Below are 22553 nucleotides of genomic sequence, written 5' to 3'. Positions count from 1 at the left end.
AGAAACTTACTTCAATATCATAAAGATTTTATACAACAAACACAAAGCCAACATCATACTGATTGGGGAACAACTGAAAACATTTCTTTAAAATCCAGAACAAGGCAAGGACACCTGATCTCACCACTTCTATTTAACACAGTACTAGAAACTCTACCCAGAGGTAGAATTCCTTCTCTTGAAATTAGGCAAGTAAAGGAAATAAATGAATAAAATTAGGAAAGTAAGGATTAAAATTATCACTGTCTGCAGATGATATGATCCTCTACTTAGAGATCCAGAAAGCTCCACCAAAAGACTGCTAGAGCTAATAAACAAATTCACCAAAGCAGCAACTATTACAAAATTAACATACAAAAATCCAAAGCTTTCCTATACACCAATAATGAATCTGCTGAGAAGGAAATCAGAAAAACAATCCTATTCATAATAATCTCAAAAAGCCTACATCCTGGGAACAAATTTTTACCCCTCACACATCAGATGGAGCTCTAATCTCTAGAGTATACAAAGAACTCAAAAAGTTAAACAACAAAAAAATAAATAACCCAATCAACAAATGGGCCAAGGACCTGAACAGACACTTCTCAGAAAAGGATATACAATCAATCAACAAATACATGAAAAAATGCTCACCATCTCTAGCAATCAGAGAAATGCAAATTAAAACTACTCTAAGATAACATCTCACTCCAATAAGAATAGCAGCCATTATGAAGTCAAACAACAATAAGTGCTGGCGAGGATGGGGGGGGCGGGGGGGGGGAGTTACACTCATACATTGCTGGTGGGACTGCAAATTGGTGCAGCCAATTTGGAAAGCAGTTTGGAGATTCCTTGGAAAGCTGGGAATGGAACCACCATTTGACCCAGCTATTCCCCTTCTCGGACTATACCCAAAAGACCTAAAAAGAGCATACTATAGGGACACAGCCACATCAATGTTTATAGCAGCACAATTCACAATAGCTAGACTGTGTAACCAACCTAGATGCCCTTCAGTAGATGAATGGATTAAAAAAATGTGGCATATATACACAATGGAATATTACTCAGCACTAAAAAATAACAAGATCATGGCATTTGCAGGGAAATGGATGGTATTAGAGCAGATTATGCTAAATGAAGTTAGCCAATTCCTAAAAAACAAATGCTGAATGTCTTCTCTGATATAAGGGGGGTGACTCAAAATGGGATAGGGAGGAAGAGCATGAGAAGAAGATTACCACTAAATAGGGAAAAGAGATGGGAGGGAAAAGGAGAGAGAAGGGGGATTGAATGGAAGATGGAAGGAGACCCTCATCGTTATACAGAATACATATATGATGTTGTGAGGAGAAAAAAAGAAGTGTGTCACATTATATTGGGTAGAGAGAAGTGATGGGAGGGGAGGGGAAGGGGGGGACAGGAAGGGCAGCAAAATAAAATAGACATTATTATTGCTGTATGTATATAGGTGACTGTATGACCAATGTGATTCTACAACCTGTACAATCAGAAAAATGAGAAATTATACCCCATTTGATTCAAATGTATGAACTGTCAAGATCATTGTACTGTCATGTGTAATTAAAAAAACACAAATGAACAAAACTAGGAACAAATCTAACCAAGGAGAGGCAAAAGACCTCTATAATGAAAACTATAGAACACTGAGAAAGAAACTGAAGAAGACATTAGAAGATAGAAGGGCCTCCCAAGTTCATGGATATGCAGAATATTGTCTAAAATTGCCATATTACCAAAAGCAATATACAGATGCAGGTGCAGTGCCCATAAAATACCAATGACATTCTTCACAGAACTCTAAAAACCAGTACCTAAAATTCACCTGGAAGACTAAAAAAGCAAGAATAACAAAAGTAATTTCAGGTCCCCCCCAAAGAAAAAATAATGCTGAAGGCATCACAATATCCAACTTCAAACTATACTTTTGAGCTATAGTAACAAAACCTATATGGTGGTGACAAAAACAGACACATAGACCAATGGGAGAGAATAGAAGACACAGAGACAAACTCACCCAGATACAGTCATCTAATCCTTACAAAGGTGCCACGAATATATGTTGAAGGAAAAAAAAGAAACAGCCTTTTAAACAAATAGTGCTGGGAAAACTAGCTATCCATATGTAAAAGAATTAGACTAGAGCCTTATCTCTCAACTGCATAGAAGTCAACTCAAAATGAATCAAAGACCTAGGAAGTGGACCAGAAACTATGCAACTCAAGAAAAAATATAGGGTCAACATTTCAACATATAGGCACAGTCAACAACTTCATCAACTGGACTTCTAAAGGTCAGGAAATCATACCAAGAATTAGTAAATGGGATGGCATCAAGTTAAAAAGCTTCTGCACAGCAGAGGAAACAACAATGTGAAGAAAGTAGCTATGGAATGGGAGGAAAAACTTTGCTTGCTACCATACTGATGGAGGCTTACTATCCAGAACATATAAAGAACTCAAAAAACTACCAAAAAATATTTCAATTAATTAATGAACAAATGAATTAGATAGTTCTCACAAGAAATACAAATGGCTAACAAATTTATGAAAAAAATATTCAACATCTTTAGAATCAGGGAAATGCAAATCAAAAATACACTGACATTTCATCTTACACCAATCAGAATGGCAGTCATCAAGAATACCAACAATATTCTCCAACTCCAACCATTTACTGGCACATGCCATAATTTCACTCTTCTTTAAATCTGAGTAATATTCCATTGAGAGAGTGTGTATATGTGTGTGTGTGTGTGTATCACATTTTCTTCTCTAACATGCGGATGCTAATTCACAATAAGGCGGTGGTGGGGGGCACTAGGGAAGAATAGTGTTACCTTAGATTAGGTAGAGGGAAGTGATGGGAGGGGAGGGGAGGAGTTGTGGAGATAGGAAAGAAAGTAGAATGAAACAGACATTATTATTGTATGTATATATGTGACTACATGACCAATAGGATTCTGCAACATGTACACCCAGAAAAATGAAATTATATCCTATCTATGTATGATATATCAAAGTGCATAAATGCATTCTACTGTCATGTATAACCAGATACAGTCATCTAATCCTTAAGTTAAAACAAAATTTTAAAATTAAAAAAAAAAGAATACCAACAATAATAAATGCTGGAGAGAATGTGGAGGAAAAGGAAAACTTTTACACTGATGGTGGGATTGTAAATTAGTTCAACACTATGGAAATCAATATGGAGGTTCCTCAAAAACTAGGAATGGAACCATACTCAACTATATCACTATATCAATTCTCAATATTTATCCTAAAGAATTAAAGTCATCATACTATAAAGATCATACATACTCATGTATTTAGCAGCACAATTCACAACAATCAAACTATGGAACCAGCCTAGGTGTCCATCAATGAATAGATGTTAAAGAAAATGTAGTGTATGTAAATATGCACTTGAATTTTGTTCAGCCATAAATAAGAACGAAATTGTCATTTGCAGGAAAATGAATGGAACTTGAGAACATTGTATTAAGTGAAATAAGCCAAACTCAGAAAAATCAAAGGTCATATGTTGTCCCTCATGTGTAGAAGCAACAAAAATAATTTTTAAAAAAGGTCTGTGAGTAGCTCATGGAAATGAAAGGGAGACTAGTAGAGGTAAGGGACCAGGAGAGGGAGGAGGGGAGGAAAAGGGAAATCCTGGGGAGCAATAATGACCAAATTATATTGTTATACTGTGTGCATATATGAATATGCAACAATGAATTTCACCATTATGTATAATGTATTCACCATTATGTATAATTGGAAAAATATTTTCATCATCTCAAAAAGAAACTCTGTACACTTTAGCTTTCCACCTTCCTATCCTTCATCCATCCACAAGGAACAACTAATCTTTATAAGTTTGCTGGTTCAGAATCAAATATTTCGTATGTTTTTTGGTGATTGGCTTCTTTCACTTAGCAAAATGTTTTGCAAGGTTCATTCATGATATAGCTTGCATCAATCAGCACTTCATTTCTTTTTATGGCCAAATAAATATTCCATTATATGTACATAACATGTTTGTTTAGCCATTTGTCAGTTGACGGACGTTTGGGTTATTTCCACATTTTGGCTCTTGTGAATAATGTTGCTATAAACATTTGTGTATAATGTATGGACATCTTGTGTGGACATGTTTTCATGTCTCTTGGGTATATATTTAGGAGTTGCCTCACTATGTCATATCAACAACTCTATGTTCAAGTATTTGAGAAACTGCCAGAAACTGCCAATCTGTGTTCCAAAATGACCACACCATTTTACACTCCTGCCAGCCATATATGAGGGTTCTGCATTTCTATGTCCTTGCCGACACATGTTATTTTCAGAGTTTTTGAGTACAACACTCCTTGTGGTTATGAAAATATACTTCATTGTGGTTTTGATTTACATTTCCCTGATGAGCAATAAAGTCAAGAATCTTTCAATATATTTATTGACCATTTGTGTATCTTCTTTGAAGAACTATCTATTTAGATACTTGTCCATTTTTAAATTGGGTTGTCTTTTTATTATTGAGCTGAGAGAGTTTATATATTATAGATACAAGTACCTTATCAGATTAATGATTTCTATGTATTTTATCCCATTCCATGGCAAGTCTTTCTACTTTATTGATTGTATATTGTGATGCACAAAAGTTTTGAATTTTGATGAGGTCTGATATATTTATTTTTAATTTAGTGTGAAGTAATTCTTAATTCTTTTACATAGGTTGACCTAATACCATGCATCAAAAAGAATATTACTTCTACATTGAATGATTTTGGAACCTTTACCAAAAATCAGTTGACTGAGACACATGGGTTTATTATGGGCCCTTAATTCTACTCCTTTGATTAGTCTATCTTATGCCAGTACCACTATTGACATCTTAACAATATTAAGTCTTCTAATTCATGAATATAATAAATTTTTCTATTATATCTTAAATTTCTTTCAATAATGTTTTGTAGTTTTCAGAGTACAAGTGCTACACTTCTTTTGTCAAGTTTGTTCCCAGGTATTTTGCTCTTTTTTGATAAAAGAAAAGTGGTTTTCTTAATGTCATTTCAGGCTGTTCACTGTAAGTGTACAGAAATACAATTGACTTTTGTATATTGATGTTGTATCCCCAAACCTTGAACTCAATTACTAACTAGTTCTAGTAGTTTCCACAATGTTTTAAGATTTTCACTGTCTACAAGATCATGTCCACAATGACACAGTTTACTTCTTTCCAAACTGGATGCCTTTTATTTATTTTTGCTGAATAACATCCTTGTCCAGTTGTTGGTAGTATTCCTTTATAATTCTTCTTATTATTCCAAGATTGAGCAGAAGTGACAAGAGTATCTTTCTTGTTCCTGATCCTAAGAGGGAAGTACATAACTGTTTGCCATTAAGCATGATGCTGGCTGTGAATTTTTCATGAGATGTCCCTTCTCAGGTTGAGAAGTGCTCCTGTACTCCTAGTTTGTTGATTATTTTTATTATGAAAAGATATTGGATTTTGTCAAATGCTTTTTCAGGGTCTATTGGAGATAACCACGTAGGGTTTTTCCCCCTCCTTCCTTTTACTGACATTAAACCAAGTTCACAATCTGGGAATGATTGCAATTAGTGATTTTTTTCTATATATAACTGGATTTGGTTTGATAGTTTTGCTGTAAGTTTTCCCTCCAACATTCATAAGAGAGAATGATGTGTTGTTTTCTTTTATAATAGTTTTGTCTGGTTTTGGTATCAGGGTAATACTGGCCTCATAAATACTAACCAGCAAAATATTCCCTCCTCTTTTATTTTTTGTAAAAGCTTGTGAAGAATTAGCACTTATTCTTCAAGTGTTTGTTAGAGTTCAGTGTTGAAGCTGTCTGGGACTGGGCTTTCCTTTATGTTTTTTTGCCTATTAATTTGATCTCTGCTTGTTATAGGTCTGTTCAGATTATCTATCTCTTCTTGACTCAGTTTCAGTAGTTGTATCTCTCTAGGAATTTGTCCATTTTATCTAAGTAATTTAATTTATTGGATTATAGTTGTTGGTAGTATCCCTTTATAATTCTTTTTATTTTTATATGGTTGGTAATAATGTCCTCTCATTTCTTTCCTGGTCATTATAATTAGACATATGCTAATTTTGTTGATCTATTCAAATAGCCAACTCTGGTTTCACTGAATTTCTCTATTGCTTTTCTGTCTTCTACTTCATTAATAATTGCCACCCTAATCTTCATTATTTCCTTACATTTACAGCTCTTACTTTCTCTCTAACCACTGCTTTAGCTGCATGAGTTTTAGTATCTCAAAGTATTTTTATGCATCTTAAAGTATTTCCCAATTTTCTCTTTTCACTTTTGATTCACTGGATATTTAGAAGCATGTAATTTAAATCCTACAAATTTGTTAATTTCTGGAATTCATTTTACTAATTTCTAATTTTATTCTGTATAGTTAGATGACATACTTTATATTTTTTCTATTCTTTTTTCTTAGTTACTGAAGTTTGCTTTATGGCCTAGCCATATGTTCTACCCTGAACAATGTTGCATGCTCTTGAGAAGAACCCAGGGTCTGTTGTTGGATACAGTGTTCTATAGATACCTGTTAGGTCAGTTTGGTTTACAGACTTCTGTCTTTTTGTTGGAGTCTTCTATTTCCTGGTTGATCTTCTGCTAATTTGTTTTATCTATTATTAAAAAGAAGGCATTGAGGTCTCCAACTATTATTATTGAATTATTTCTCCCTTCTGTCAACTTTTGCTTCATGTATAAGCGCACCTGTTGTTAGGTGCACATATGCTCTCACCGATATATCTTCCTGATCAAGTAATGAACTTATCATTAAAAAAAGTCTGTCTTTAGCTATAATTAGGTTTTTTAAAAAGTCCACTTAAAACCCTATTATTAATGTAGCTTTCTCATGGTTGCTATTAACATTCTTTTTCCTTTATTAACTGAATTCAAAAGCAATGATATAAAATAATATGTGTACGTTGCAATGTTGAGCCTATGACACACAAAGTGTTTGAATCAGGACAAAAAGCAATTACTCCAAATAATAACTGGATGTTTTTTTATCCTTGGCTTTTCAATTTGTGTCTTTGAATCTAAAGCATGCTTCCTGTGACGAAAGAGCGACTCCTAAAGCGCAAGAATTAAAACCAAGAATCAATAAATGGGATAGAATCAAACTAAAAAGTTTTTCTCAGCAAAAGAAACAATCTGTGAGGTAAACAGAGAGCCTACATCCTGGAAACAAATCTTTACCCCTCACACATCAGATAGAGCACTAATCTCTAGAGTATATAAAGAACTCACAAAGATAAGCACCGAAAAATCAAATAACCCAATTAACAAATGGGCCAAGGACCTGAACAGACACTTCTCAGAAGAGGATATACTATCAATCAACAAATATATGAAAAAATGCTCATCAACTCTAGCAATCAGAGAAATGCAAATCAAAACTACTCTAAGAATGGCAGCTCACTCCGGTCAGAATGGCAGCTATTATGAAGACAACCAACAGTAAGTGCTGTCGAGGATGTGGGGGAAAAGATACACTCATACATGGCTGGTGGGACTGAAATTGGTGTAACCACTGTGGAAAGCAGGATGGAGATTCCTTGGAAAACTGGGAATGGAACCACCATTTGACCCAGCAATCCCTTTCCTCGGTCTATATCCAAAGGATTTAAAAACAGCATACTACAGGGACACAGCCACATCAATGTTTAAAGCAGCACAATTCACAATAGCTAAACTGTGCAGCCAACCTAGATTTAAAAAAAATGTGGCATATATACACAATGGAATTTTACTCAGCAATAAAAGAGAATAAAATCATGGCATTTGCAGGTAAATGGATGGCACTGGAGAAGATAATGCTAAGTGAAGTTAGCTGATCCCAAAAAAACAAATGCTGAATGTTTTCTTTGATATAAGGAGGCTGACTCATAGTGGGGTAGAGAGGGGGAACATGGGAGGAATAGATGAATTCTAGTTAGGGAAGAGGGGAGGGAGGGAAAGGGAGAAGGCAGGTGATTAGAAAGGATGGTGGAATGTGATAGACATCATTATCCAAAGTACATGTATGGAGACACGAATTGGGTGTCAACCTACTTTATATCAAGATATATGAAAAACTGTGGTATATATGTGTAATAAGAATTGTAATGCATTCCGCTGTCATGTATTTTAAAAAATAAAATCAATAAAAATAAATAAATAAAGCATGCTTCCTATAGAAAGCACAGATAGATTGGTTTTTTAAAAATTATTTTTGGTAGTTGTAGTTGACACAATAACCTTATTTATTTATTTTTATGTGGTGCTGAGGATCGAACCCAGGGCCTTGCATGCTCAAGGCAAGTGCTCTACCGCTGAGCCAAACCCCCAGCCCCTAGATTGTTTTTTTTTTTATATAAATCTTCTCTGACAGTCTCTACCTTTGGTTGAATTGTTTACTCCTTTCACATTTAACACCATAACTGACACATCTGAATTTGTGTCTGACATTTTATTTTTTCTGAATGTCACATATCTTTTTCTATACCTCTATCTTCCTATTATGCCTTACTTTTGCCTTAAATGAATATTTTCTAATGTCCATTTTAATATTTTTACTAACTGATCTTTTTTCACTTTTTTAAAGTTATATCCTTAGTTCCTGCTCTAAGGCTTAACATACACACCAGAATCAGCTTTTGATGGAAACTAACTTAACTCCAGTGAGACATAAGAATGTTACTCCCAGAGAGATTTATTCTCTTTCCCCACATTGTGGTATTTTTGTTACACATATTACATCCATAAATTTTTCAAAACCAACATTAGATTATTATAATTATCCCTCTTTTATAATTTTATGTCTCTTGAAGCTAAGAGTTAGGATACATTTGTAGTTTTTGTTATATTAACCTCCTTATTTATCATTTCTGGATATCTTCATTTGTCCCTGGAGACCCCAGTCACTATGTGAAGATATTTCCTTGGCCCAAAATAGATTTTTTTCCCACCTACCTCCTTTTTGCCCTTCTTGGAAAATATATAACATTTACATATGTTACAGGCCCAGAAATATATTTTACATATGCTATTATATATAATTGCTTTGAAATCAGTTAGAGAAGGAAGAAAAGGAAATATGCACTTTACCCTGTCTTTTATAGTTATATAATTGCCTTTATCAGTGCTATTAGTGTGGATTTGAATTACTGTTCAGGATCACTTGCTTTCAGCACAAAGAACTTTCTCATTATTTCTCTTTACCCAGCTCTCTCTGGTAAACTAACAGGACTAAAGTTTAACCTATATTTCAAATGAATCTACCCATCTTTTCCCAGTTGCCTTTCACTAGATCATCCCTATGGGCATTTTTGAGAACACTGCCTTAAATTTCACTCTTCATTGCAAATAAAGTTAGAGCCTTTGGGGAAAGATTTGGAGCTCTCTGTTTTATAGTATGTTTCCACCCTCAGGAGGAATCTCCAGCCATGGCTCTAGAGCTGGGTTTGGGGACAGTAGTGTGCTTTCCTGAGTGATACCCCCACTTTAAGAGCTGAATTCAATGGAATTGGGTGAGTAGCCTCAGGTTTTCTTGGATTGCCTTTCCCAGCAAGGGTGATGGGGCCCTGATATTCTCACAGCATTGCACTCATGGTATAGCTATTGTTTCCTGAGTGAGGGGGCAGAAGGGAGCACCTACCTTTAGGCCACACTCATCCTGAACAGCCTCAGCAATAGGCAGATTGGGGCAGAATAAGAAATGCTCTGCCTGGGAAGGTAGTGCTTTAGCTTTAGCTAGGAGGTGGAGGGAAAGGGACTCTGTTCTTGGTCACTGCCATTAGGAGTGGAGTTTTCATACTACCAAGAAGGGAAGGTAGAGGGAGAGAGGGGGTCCTGATTCAAATACCAGAGAGTATTTACTGAGTTTTAGTAGGTTTTACTGAGTTTTAGTAGATTTTCCTGAATAAATGCTTCTTCATTTACTGTATGCACTTGGGATCATTCCCAGAGACTTTAAATAGTTGTTTTAAGATAAATTTCACTAGTTTCAATGGAGAGAAGATTTGCAGAGCTCCTCATGCTGGAAGTGGAAGTCTTTAAAAACCCAAGATGTTTTATTTTACGGAATAATTATTTTATACATACACATCTCCACAGAACAATGGTTCTCCAACTTAAACGTGCACGTAAACTACCTGGAAAACTTGTTAAAAATGCTGACTCCAAGGGCCCCAACCCCAGAGATTATGATTTTTCAGGACTGGGATGGAAGCAAAAAAGAAATGAGCATTTTTAGCAAGCTCCCTAAATGATTCTTTGGAAAAAAGTTGTATGAAAACAACTAATGCCTCCCAGAGATGATTGATGATAATGTTATTGTTGTTGCTCTTTTTCACAGATTCTGTCTACCTTAGTAGCTTTGCAATTATGGCAGGATCAAAAACTAGCTACTTAAACATCATAATAGCGTGTGTGTGTGTGTGTGTGTGTGTGTGTGCGCGCGCGCGCGCGCTTTGCCACAATCTAGGAATTCAATCATTATAGGAAGTGCTGCAAAATCGTGATTTGGGCTGTCTGGAATCAGTGACAGGGGACTCCAGGGTAAGGATTTCTCAGAATGGGGACCAGCCTGTCTCAGAATCTTTTTTCTTTTGTACCATATTCGACTTTTCCTTGGTGCTGCCATTTGTAACCTTCCCTCAAAACAAAGAGAGAACATTATAGTCTTTGTTGGAATTGGTCTGATTTGCACATCATCGAGAGCCAATATATGCCTCTGGTGAACAAATTAATAGGATTAGAACAGCTATCAAGCATGCCACAGCAGAAAGGATCCCCACTGCCCAGCTGCACGTTGTCATCCCTAATGTGAGTCCTCACAGTTGTAATAGCAGAAAATGAATACCATTTCATATTTTAAAACTCTAGTCAGGAGCCATTAGCAATTTATTTTTTCCCAAAGAACCAGCTAATTAAAATTGTAAATAAGGCTGTGCTGTTTGTACATACTCCTGTCTTTCTTATGAAGAACCTGAACATGGATGGCTCCATAACTATTCTATACATACTAAAACCTGACTTACTTTAGTCTGCTCACACTCAGGGGAAGAAATTTAGGAAAAAGACTTCCACAGCTGAAGACAGAATTAAGAAAGATGAGGGCCCCAGAGTGCTCAGGAAACCTGTCTATCCGAGGCACTGAAGGAAGCTAGAGGATATTTTCTACTGGTTTAGTAGGTGGGTATCATTATTATTAATTATTATTGTTGTTGTTAATTAAAAAATAGGATTTCTCAATGGGAACTACAAAAAAAAAACCCACGTTATGACAAAAATCTAAAGATCAACCAATTTTAACTTGTTTCTTCCAGATTTGTTCATGTACATACCGAACAGGTATTTTGTTCGGCAGCCCTAACAGAACAGGGTATCACTCCCACTTTGCCTTTCACTAGATCATCCCTATGGGCATTTTTGAGAGCACTGCCTTAATCCACTATCAGTAGATTAAGAGTTGGTGGGCTTTGTTGTACTCAATCATAAATAAAACTTGGAAAATTTCTGATTTTCTTCCATAATTTTAATGGCATACAATTATTTCTCTGTGTTATGGGCTGAACTGTACTCTCAACCCCAAATCATATGTTGAACCTTTAATCTCCAGTACCTCAAAATGTGACTACACTTGGAAATAGAGTCTTTCAAGAGGTAATTGAGTAAAAATGGAGCCTTTAGGGTGGTCCCTGATCCAATCTGACTGGCATCCTTATAACATGAGGCAATTAGGACACATAGAGAGACACTAGGGGTGTGCAAGCTCACAGGGAAAAGGCGATGTAGTGAGAAGGCCACCATCTGCAAGCCAGAGAGAGGCTTCTAGAAAACCCAAACCTGCCAATGCTTTGATCCTGGGTTTCAAGAATCCAAAACTGTGAGAAAATAAATTTATGTTGTTTAAGACTGTGGTATTTTGTTCGGCAGCCCTAACAGAATAATGCATGTAGTGATGATCTTAGGTAGAGTTGGATCTTTAACCAGTCTATAAACACTGAACACAGAAAAACAAAACTTAAAAAAAATAGGTAAGAGGCTGGGGCTATAGCTCAGCGTTAGAACATCTGCCTTGCACGTGTGAGGCACTGGGTTCGATCCTCAGCACCACATAAAAATAAATAAAGATATTGTGTCTATCTATAATTAAATATTTAAAAAAATAGGTAAGTTGTAAGCTGATCATTTTAATTTACAAATTGGTATTCCCAGGATATATTTAAATTGTAAGTCCTTTGGTACAATAGAGTTGATTCACATATTGTTCATCAGTATCAATGAATGAACAATGAGCATTCCTCAGTGCTGATTGCCATCTGAAAAAGGTACCCAATCCTGCCCCCTGGTCAGCATTAGCCTTTTTCTTACCCTCTGTCACAACCTTTCCTACTCTTCTGACATAAGACTACTGGTTTGTAAATATGCATTTATTTATGAGATTATATATATAACATCTTCCTGTCTATGAACACTCCATGGGACAAAATCTTCTAATTTGTCTGACCCTTAATTATTTGTCCAATAAGCAAAAAAAGAAGTCATGAGGTTGTTGAGATATTAAATTGGGAAAACTGACTGGTAGGTCTTATTATTATTCCCTTGTATTTCTTAAAAGCTTCTAAAATGATTTTGTTCATGTATATGTTTATCTGAGGAGAGAACCCTCAACATTAGATGTCAAAGGGGAGTGTGACTGCCCCCCAAAATAAGAAATCACTTACCTATTTCAGCCACAGAGCAAGATTCAAGAAAGGAAATCATCTGAAACAAAGCATGCTACATGTCTCTTTATGTGTACAGCCGTGTGGGTTTATGTAAATGTGCGTGTATAAATTCCAAGAACAGGGACAGAAATGCCTCAATGAGTTTGCAGAACCATGGACACCCCAACCTTCCCTAAAGAACTGATGATTCCTGTAGTCACTGGGCTTGAGCAGTAGCTGCTCACATTCATGTTTCTTGGCAGCAACATTCATCACTCAGGCCAGGGAAAAGGAGATTGTCATTCCCTCCTTTCACCTGTTTGGGATGCTGCCATCCCTCTTTGTAGGAAGTTCATTTTAACCACAAACCCGTAAACTTCCCAGTTAACAAAGGTACTGAGCTATGTTTATGAAACAGAGGTGCCCAGGCAATTTCCTCAAACAACCATGGGGTTTCCCTTCACTAGCCCTACAGCTGGAGAGGAGAACAAGCATTCATGATGGAGGGAAGCTCCAGGATTGTCTAGAATGTGCTAATTGGCTGTTGAGTATTAGATCTTTTGCCATTAGTTCCAGAAGATACTTCCTTCCGACAAATTTCTTCCCTCATTTTTGTCCTAAAAATGGAAGTGGTAACAGTAAATTTGTCAAAGCAAATATTTCCAATGTTCCACTGACTCAATTATCCATCCTAACAGAAGAGAGCAGATAATTCGAAGCCAAGGCTCTTTCCACTTAGCTCTGTAGTACATTGTTTCAAGGGGCTTGGGGGCAGACTTACCTCCCTAACTATGTTTGCTTTGTTACTTATTAAAATGAGTTTGTTTGCCTTAGGCAGTTGGGTGATGTGAAGATTCTGGCACAGAATTTGTGAAACTCATCAGGGGAAATCTACAAGGCATACAAATAATCAAATTTGACTAGCTTTGAATTCACTTTCTTAATCACCTGTGATCAATGGTTTTTCTCCTCTGTGACTGAAGAGATCCAAAAACGAGAAATAATTATAGGAAACTAGTTGGAAGGGAATGAGTCTCTATACTTAAATGAAGACACAAGACTGCTGTGGCCAAAACGGATAACACAATATCTATAATTTCCCTGTCTAGTCTCAATCTTTTCCGCAGCCAGAGTGATCTTTCTGTGCAAATCCCATGATGTTCATCTCTACCTAACACTTTTTGTGGCGATGCTTGTCATTAGAGCTGTTCATAACTATACTGAGCTCTTTTGCCAATACGGAGTGGACTGTATTTTCCTAGCCACTTGGAGTTAGATGTGGTGGTGTGATTGGCATTGGCCAATGAAATGTGCATGAAAGCCAGTGGATTGTGAGCAGATGTGTCACTTCTAAGAGGAAGATTTCAAAACCTGCAATGCTTGGCTCCATGCTTTGTCTGGCAAAGCAAATGGCAGCATCGGAAATGGGGGCTGCTCCATCAGGCCCTGTCCCTGGGTGACTGTGATGAGCAGACCTCTCATTGGCTCGTGATGGTTGTGTGATAGAAGAAAGAAATCAACCTCTGTTGGTTTCAACTGCTGAGATTTTAAGTTTCTTAATTAACAGCATAATTTTATCATTGCACATATCAAACTACATCATGATTGCCTGGATTTTTCTCTCTCCAACTAGACACTGAAAACAAGGCTAGAATTATTTCTTCAGCAGTGTGTGAAGTCCAGGGCATATTTAAATCAACCTGGTAGAAAATGGAGTTTTCTTCCTTCTTGGCCTCTGCAACCCTCTGGGTTTGTGTTTAACACCTGATCCGCATTGGTGATGCAACGATAAGGTGTCTTGGATTTTCAGATACATGGGGAATGATGGAGCTATTCTTTTGCACCAAAAGAACAAGATGGAAGAGATGGCAGGGGGAGGTTGGTGGGTACATCCATGAACATTTAGGCTGCAGGCATTGTAATACAATGGTTTTAAGAGCAGACAGGATTTCAAAATAAAGCCGTGGGGGCATCCATGTGGAAAAAACAGTACCTGGAAGTATTAAGTTTATGAGGCTTCACATATGTCATGCAGACTGACTCCTACATCCTCATCAGCATCATAATACCAGCATTTACTGTGACTTATCATGTGCCAGGCACAAGCCTAACTACTTTACAATTAACTCCTTGAATCTTCAAACAACCTTCTAAGATAGCTACTACTGTTTATATTTCACAGATAAGGAGCTGAAGTACAAAGAGGTAGGTTCCCTATGGCCACAAGCTAGTCAATGGCCTTCTCTGAATTCTGCAGAGGATCAAACACTTCCCATCACAGAAAGCTCCTTAACTCTCACTGCATTCCACTCTGGCCCAAGGAGCCCCACACTGCCTCCTCCTCAAACAGCCATGCCCTGGATGTCCCTGCCTCCTAGACCACCATGCACTACTCTCTTCTCTCCAAAGCGGTCTTGGAATATTTGAAGGCAGCAGTCAAACTTCCCACTGTAAACAGCCCCAACGTACTCAACCCTTTCCTATGTGCCACAGCCTTTCGCCATCACAGCTCAGTAACTTACACATGCTGGGGACCAATAAATGTCAGCGAAGTCAGCAGAGTGGAACTGGTGACTCGCCTTCTTCCAGTCTTATGCTGAGCTAATGCCTCCCACGACCTCAAGCACATTCCTTTCACAATGTAATGTCAGCTCTATACTCTGCTCCAGGAAGAGCTGGCTGGCCACACGCCTTACACACATCTCCATCCTCACGAGTGGACTGCTGGAGAGTCTCTCAATTCAAAGCTCCTCCTTCTTTATCCAGATCTGCCCCAGCACCCCAAAGGCAGGCTGAGAACAGCCCCCTAGCTCACCATGGAGTTCATGGCGAAGTGATTGTGCTGAGTCTGGAGGTCTAGGGCGTGCTGGTAGCTGACTCCAATCTCCGTGTGGCTCTGGAGAAACAACTCCTTATTGTGGCTTATCCAGTCGAACATCTAGAGGGGAAAAGAAGATGTAGAGTAATCAGAAAAGTTAGGAGTTCAACAGGACAAAACGGTCAAAGCTATTGAAAGGGAAGAAATAGTCCTCTTGCTGGTGAGACCCAAACATCACTCATAGCACTGGGGCAGGCCACCATCAGGTGGATCAGGAAACCCCCCACTTGTAGCATAAAGACCCACCTCTGAGTCTTCTTCAGAGCCAAAGTGGAAAATAGAAAATGAGTAAGGGAATTAGGGAGATAGGGAGTAAACTGTTTAGTCTCTGCAGTTCCTGCCCTTAGAAAACTTTTGGAAAGCCTCAAAGCAGCCCCATGCTTGCTTTATGGACAGACGCTACAGGGACAAACTGGGAAGCCTAATCCACTCCCTACCACACTAATAGGAGAGAGAAGCCCTCATAGGAAGGAACAGGGGCAGCCTGGCATACCCCTACTCCATGCTGCTCTGTCCCACCACACACATTGCCAGGTTCTAGCATGGCCCCTGCACCTTGCAGCTAACGGTCCCGCCAGAGTGGCTGCCTAAAGTTAAGAATTAAAAAGCTGAGTGGGGGAGGAGGGGGGGATAGTGGGTTCCACTTTGGATGCGCTGGGTTTGAAAGGTTTATGAAAGTTTCAGCAGATGTGTCCTGTGAACAGTTATATTTATGTGTCTGGAGGTCAGAGAGAGACATCAGGGCTGTAACAACTCATGCCTAGGTATAAAAACATCACTTTCTGAAAGCGAATGTGCATGATTTGGAGATTTTTCTCCCTCTTTTACTCCCGCCTGAATTACTCAGGTCACTTCTGTCTATCTACACTGACAATAAAGAGAGGATAAAAGTATCATCCTTCACTTTCTCCTGACAGAAGATTTGTTCCAGGCTGGTCTCCAGTAGAGGCTGGGTCGATTCCTGTGCTGCATACACCATTCACTGTCCACAAGCCACAGCCATGCTACATCGCAGGCATTAGGTCAGGGATTTATATTTTCTTTAAGTATTAAGGACAAGGGGGAAAGGAAGACAGGTGCCTCAGGAGTTTAGTGCATTCTCCTTTTGTGTTTTTTTTTTATTTCTACTGATATTTTCAGTTTTTATTTTTATTTTTTTTATTGGTTGTTCACAACATTACAAAGCTCTTGACATATTTCATACATTAGAAATTGCATGGAAATGAAGGGAGACCCTCATTGCTATACAAAATTACATATAAGAGGTTGTGAGGGGAATGGGAAAATAAACAAGGAGAGAAATGAATTACAGTAGATGGGATAGAGAGAGAAGATATGAAGGAAGGGGAGGGGAGGGCGGATTGTAGGGGATAGGAAAGGTAGCAGAATACAACAATTTCTAATAGGGCATTATGTAAAATTGTGGATGTGTAACCGACGTGATTCTGCAATCTGAATTTGGGGTAAAATTGGGAGTTCCTTTTGTGGTTTTTGATCTTTAAAACCCTGCCTCCTGACCCCATTTCAAAAACAATTTCTCATCACTTTTCCTTACTGACAAAAGAATCAATAAAGTTAATGAAAATCTGAAATGTCTGAAGTCCTTGGAACTTGTGATGAAAAGCACTCACTCTATATCCTTTTTTGGATATCTCACTGGCCCAGAAGTGACCTTCCCTGAATTTTCTGTTAAATGACTATTTAGATATGCAAATAAGCAGCTGAGTTATGGGCTAGCACCAGAATGAATAGATTGCTAGGCACCAGGTCCCTGCTGGACTACAGAGCAGGGAGGGCTGGACACAGGCCAAGTGAGGTGGAAGGCTATGCAAAATGAACTCAACGACAGGAGAGAGTGGAGTGGAAACCATACACCTCACTGCATCAGCTCCTTACAGAAAGAGGTCTGCACCCATCCCATCCCACCTGGTTCCATGTTCTACTTTGGAGCACACGAGTTTGCTCACTGGTAGCCAGGCATTCTGACAAAGTTGTATGTTCAGGAGGTAATACTATTAAAAAAGTGGCACACGATTCAAGCAGAGAGAAAAAGACCTGCTTTGGGGACTGATAGCCTGTGATACAATATCAGGATCAGGGTTTCTTCAAGATGACTGCTTCCTAAGGGACAACTATAAGACTTCTCTGGATATACACTTGCTACCTACTTGTATATAATTCCCATCCTTGGGAGACCCACTGTCCACAAGGGTCACTGACATTTCTGCATTCAATGGAACAGACTACAGAGACACATGTGTGCATGTATGTGTGTGTGCAGTCAAGTGAGATGAGAAATAGACCGATTCCAGGCCTGGCTGTGTCACCAATTCCCCATGACAGCATGGGCAAGTCACTTCATTTCTGGGCTGCTCCTGGTTTGCAAGGGATAGTGAGTACCCTGGCATACAATAGGTTTAGTTGGGAAACCTATAGATGTGTGGGGTTTTTTTTTCATTCAAAATAAAAAAGTTTTATTGAGTCTCCTAGTTCAGAAAGTATGTTTCTTGCTGTAACTTACAACATTTCCAATTTTGGGGGGGAAAAATGTCAATGAGAAAACTGGCTTCGTTTTATAGCAAGAGAAAGCACCTTCTTAGTCTTTGCCCTGACATTTGTTGGGTGCTTTTAAGTTCAAAATGTCCATTCACATGTATGCTCAAAACAGCTCCCCCACAGGTATTATCATGCCCTCTTCACAGACAGAGAAAGAGGTTCAGAGACAAGAAGCCCAGAGCCTATGATTCATTCATTCTACCCAGTGCCACAATCACAGAGTCTGTGAGCCAGGCTCTTAGGACTGTCTGGCTTCCTGCTCTTGGGGCTGTTAAAGACCTCTTCTGACTGGGCTCCACGAGTCAGAGTCAGTTACCCTCCCAAAAGCGGCTGGGGAGGCACTGTTGTGCTTCAGTCAAGGAAAGCCTTCTTCCTCACCTGGGGCCATCCACTCACCAATCTGTGTCACTGCAGCCTCTGCTGCTACCCCATCAGGAAGAGCTACAGGATTCCAGGGCAGCCAATTCAAACAGCTCCATTTTTTTTTAACATATACTTACTGAAAGGATGAATGAATGAGCAGGAGAGTTGGGCATAGGCTCTATGGTTGCTAATGTACAGAGAAGTGGACCCTTTCTAAGCTCCCTCCAGTTGGGATACTTGATGGTTTAATCTATTTGAATTTGGCTCACTGGAAGACCTTGAACTAGGCTGACCCAAAGTTGGAAAGAAAAAACAAATCTAAAATAATTCTTCATAGTGTTTTCAATTTTTTGGATATATTTCTCTTTTTTGAGATGCTACAAATGTTGAAATATAACCAAAAAATTTCTTCAAGAGGAAAGTTCATGTCTAAAAAATGAAATTGAATCTTTTTGTCTGAAACTAACACAGTTTTGTCTCATTAAGAAGACAGATGTTATATGTGAACTACTTGAGGTATTTTTTTATGCTTTATTTTTAACTAAGCTAAGTAATTTTCTTATGCTGGCTTAAATTCAGTAAAAATATATACAAGCGTGCTTTTTAATAAATAGTGAATGTTAAAGGAATCTATTTAAATGCAAATTAGGAAAATAAGCAAACATTTTCTTCCTTTTTCTTTTAAAGATGGGGATAGCTAAAAGGTCATTATTGTTCTTTTTTAATGAAGCATAAACTCTTTCATAGAGCAAACATATTAAGTAAAGATCTTTATTTGCTAACTTTAATGGTAGCATCTGATTTACATTTTTAACTTTTAAACTACCTTAGTATCTATGGCTAGTATTTTATACTCTCTTTAATTACAAATTACATTGGTTTTATAAATGTTGATATTCAGCTTTGATGAACTAAGAGGACAAAAGATAGCCAGTGGACTTCCTTTGCCTACATATGCACAGCTGAGAATCAGCTGGGATGGTGCCCAAAGTATTCCCTGCTGTGACCCATCCATAAGAGCTTGTACCCTGTAGGGCACCAGCACCATCTGTGCAGGTGAACCTTGTTATGTCTGGGAAACAAGGTGTCCAGTCAATTCTGAAATAAAACTTATGAATGCTAGAGTACAAATTCATATCAGTACAGGCTGCTGCATAAATGTTGACAAATTTTATCATTGATCTGAACTTCATCTGTAAAATGGGGGAAACAATTTACCCTATTTAAACCTTAGTGCAAAAGGGAGAGTCAAAAAAGATAATAGGAAAATGCTTTGTATAGTACTACATACATGATGGATTTTTTAAGTATTTATTTTTTAGTTGTAGTTGGACACAACACCTTTATTTCACTTATTTATTTTTATGTGATGCTGAGAATTGAACCCAAGGTCTTACACATGCAAGGCGAGCGCTCTACCACTGAGCCACAACCCCAGCCCTCATGATGGATTTTTTTAAAGCCATAAATGAGTATACTCTATTGCACATATTACCCAAATGTTTTTATATAAAGCACAGGACAGATGAAAGGTGTGGATTTAAAGTTGTGGCAGTCACAGTCACAATAGTTGTAAAAAGTCACAGAGACTAATGAGAATCACACCTGCAGCTTCTATATAAACACTCCCATAAAAAGGCACCACCAGGATGACCACAGAGTGCTACACAGACACAGCCCACAGGTACCCATCCACCACACACTCAGAGGCCCTGTGGGTGTCTTTGCCCACACAAAATTCAGAGGCCTGAACACTCTCTCAGGGTTCTGCCTAAGGACTCTGGTGCCTTCCTGCTGTTCCTGGGTGGTATGACCATAGAGCAAGGATCTCAAGTAAAGATCTGTGCCTTATAAGACCTCACTGCTTTCTGCCTTGCTCCCAAATTCCCCTCTCCCACTTTTTTTTTTTTTTTTTTTTTTGCTATTAGACACTCAGTCCCTTTGACCCCTAACAGTTTTTCACATAAGAGATAACTGTTATAAATTTTTTTTTCCTGTAATCCCTCCTGGAATTAGTGTATCCTGGATAAACAGCTCAATAGGATCTTTATGAGCATGACCCAGAGATGGAACCTTAAATGAGGTGGCAGAGGGGCTCTAGACAAAAGGAGAGAAGCCCTAACAATAGAAGCAGGTGAGAACCGAAGGCACATTTCCCTGACTTCACAATTCTGCTTTCACAGAAACTCCAACTGATCCTGTGTGTCGACCTTGTGCAAACAGGGCAATGCACAGATCTCATGTGTATGTTATAGTTCAGGACCATGGTTTTCAACTATCCACTCTCCTAGGAATGAACTTTTCCAAATGGGGGGGAGGTGAGGCTTTAGGACTCACTTAAAATGTATACCTAGTTCCCAAGTTCTAAGAATTCCTCACTGCAGAGTGTTCACACGTTGTCCCTCCTGTACCTGCATGTCTTGCAGGCTGTCAGGGATCCCAGGTTCTGAAGCCATCAGCAATACAGGCAGGGGAGGCAGCTGGGACACGAGCCTAAAGGCCATAGGTGTGATAAATGTCTACTGAAGGAGAGAGGGTGCTCTGGGCTCTGCCTGTTTTCCTTTATGTCTTTGGCATGTCGGCCTACATACTTTTATATATTGTATAAAAAGAAGCTGTTCTGATTTTTGTCATATATCTTGTCTGCTCCAGGGAGCTCAGCCTGGTTACCTGTGGGACACCATCTTTGTATATATGCTCAGTAATCAGCCAGGATGCCAAACAATTTCACGAACCCATCTGTGTCTCTGGCCTGTCAACCTCATAGCATATTTCTTTCACTTTCTACACCCAAATCTCTTAAATCTCAACATCCATGAGAACACATAGTGCTCATAATCTAGAACAGTCCTAATTTCTCTGTTACACAGACAGATGTCCCACTGTGAGCAAAGGGTTACTAAAGCCCTATCCCCTTCTGCATGGTAATCTGACCTGCAGTTAACATCCAAGTTCTGTTTCCTTGACAACAGATAAAGATGGTATGGGCCAACACATTATTAAATCATGGTAAAATGGTAAAAGACAGTCCAGTAGAGTTTGACAATCAGGAGTAAGAGGAATTACAAAGGAAAAATAAATACATGATGGGAATACTATACCTTGGGCTTTCCTGAGTGTGGTGACTTTTGGAACTGCCCTGTCCTTTGCAGGGACCCTAGAAGTTGTGCCGATGGAGTTATTATAAGACATATTGGCTCTCATGGACATAGATTTTTAAAGCTGCAATAATTCTTTGCACCTAAGCTGGTCTGCTGCAAGGACAGCTCTGCTGGCAAGCTGTGGATCCCATCTCATGCCATTCTCAGAAGGTCAGCACCAAAGGTGGCCCTCATGATCTTATAAGCCTGAACATTTAGTTGAGACTAAGATGACTAAGACTCACTGGTCGGTGTTACAGACAACAGCACTGTATCTCTCCCTGTCTTCCCTTCCTCCATCCTTTTTCATTTGCAGTTTCTATCTATAACAGCATTAGCAATAATAGTAGAAATAATGATTATACCAGTTAATATTTATTAAATGTGCACTACGTGCCAGTCACTGTTCTAAGTACTTATGGTAACTACTTAATCCTCATAATAGTCACCTAAATATTAACTTACAATATCATCTCCATTTTACAGATTAGAAAACTGAGGCAGAGAGAGGTTAATTAACTTGTCCAGAGTCACACTGCCAAGTGGCAGAATAGAGACTTGAACCCAGGAGGTCTAGATCTAGTGACAATTCTCTTAAGCTTGATGCTATACCTTCCATGGAGCTCAAGATTTATTCAGTCTCTCCTGCCCTTCATCTTCCATCTTTCTGAAGTGTGTTCTGCCCCTGCTGCCCTTGGTTTTCCTCCATCAGTTTCTTCCTTGAGCCCTTGCAATATGGTCTGCTTTAATACTTTCTTAAGTCTACATCCACAATGAAAGTCAGGCACCTTCTAGTTGCTGTGTTCTGGATTACAGCAGTGTGATCTCACGTAAGAATGGGGTACAAT

At 38.5% G+C, this 22553-nt stretch overlaps 1 protein-coding gene across 6 annotated transcripts in view; it reads right to left on the bottom strand.

Annotated features, from left to right (window-relative positions):
- KALRN (kalirin RhoGEF kinase) overlaps positions 1-22553 on the bottom strand; it is a 662170-nt gene that overhangs the window by 392967 nt on the left and 246650 nt on the right. For all 6 annotated transcript variants that reach the window (XM_081301760.1, XM_081301761.1, XM_081301757.1 and 3 more), the window contains exon 6: positions 15584-15706. In XM_081301760.1, the coding sequence (XP_081157886.1) occupies positions 15584-15706 (123 nt within the window). The remainder of the gene's footprint in view (positions 1-15583; positions 15707-22553) is intronic.

Source organism: Spermophilus citellus (assembly GCF_964194105.1).
Source record: "Spermophilus citellus genome assembly, chromosome: 7".
Classification (NCBI taxonomy): Eukaryota; Metazoa; Chordata; class Mammalia; order Rodentia; family Sciuridae; genus Spermophilus; species Spermophilus citellus.
Note: the sequence above shows the minus strand (reverse complement) of the source record. Positions and strands in the feature narration are given on the sequence as shown.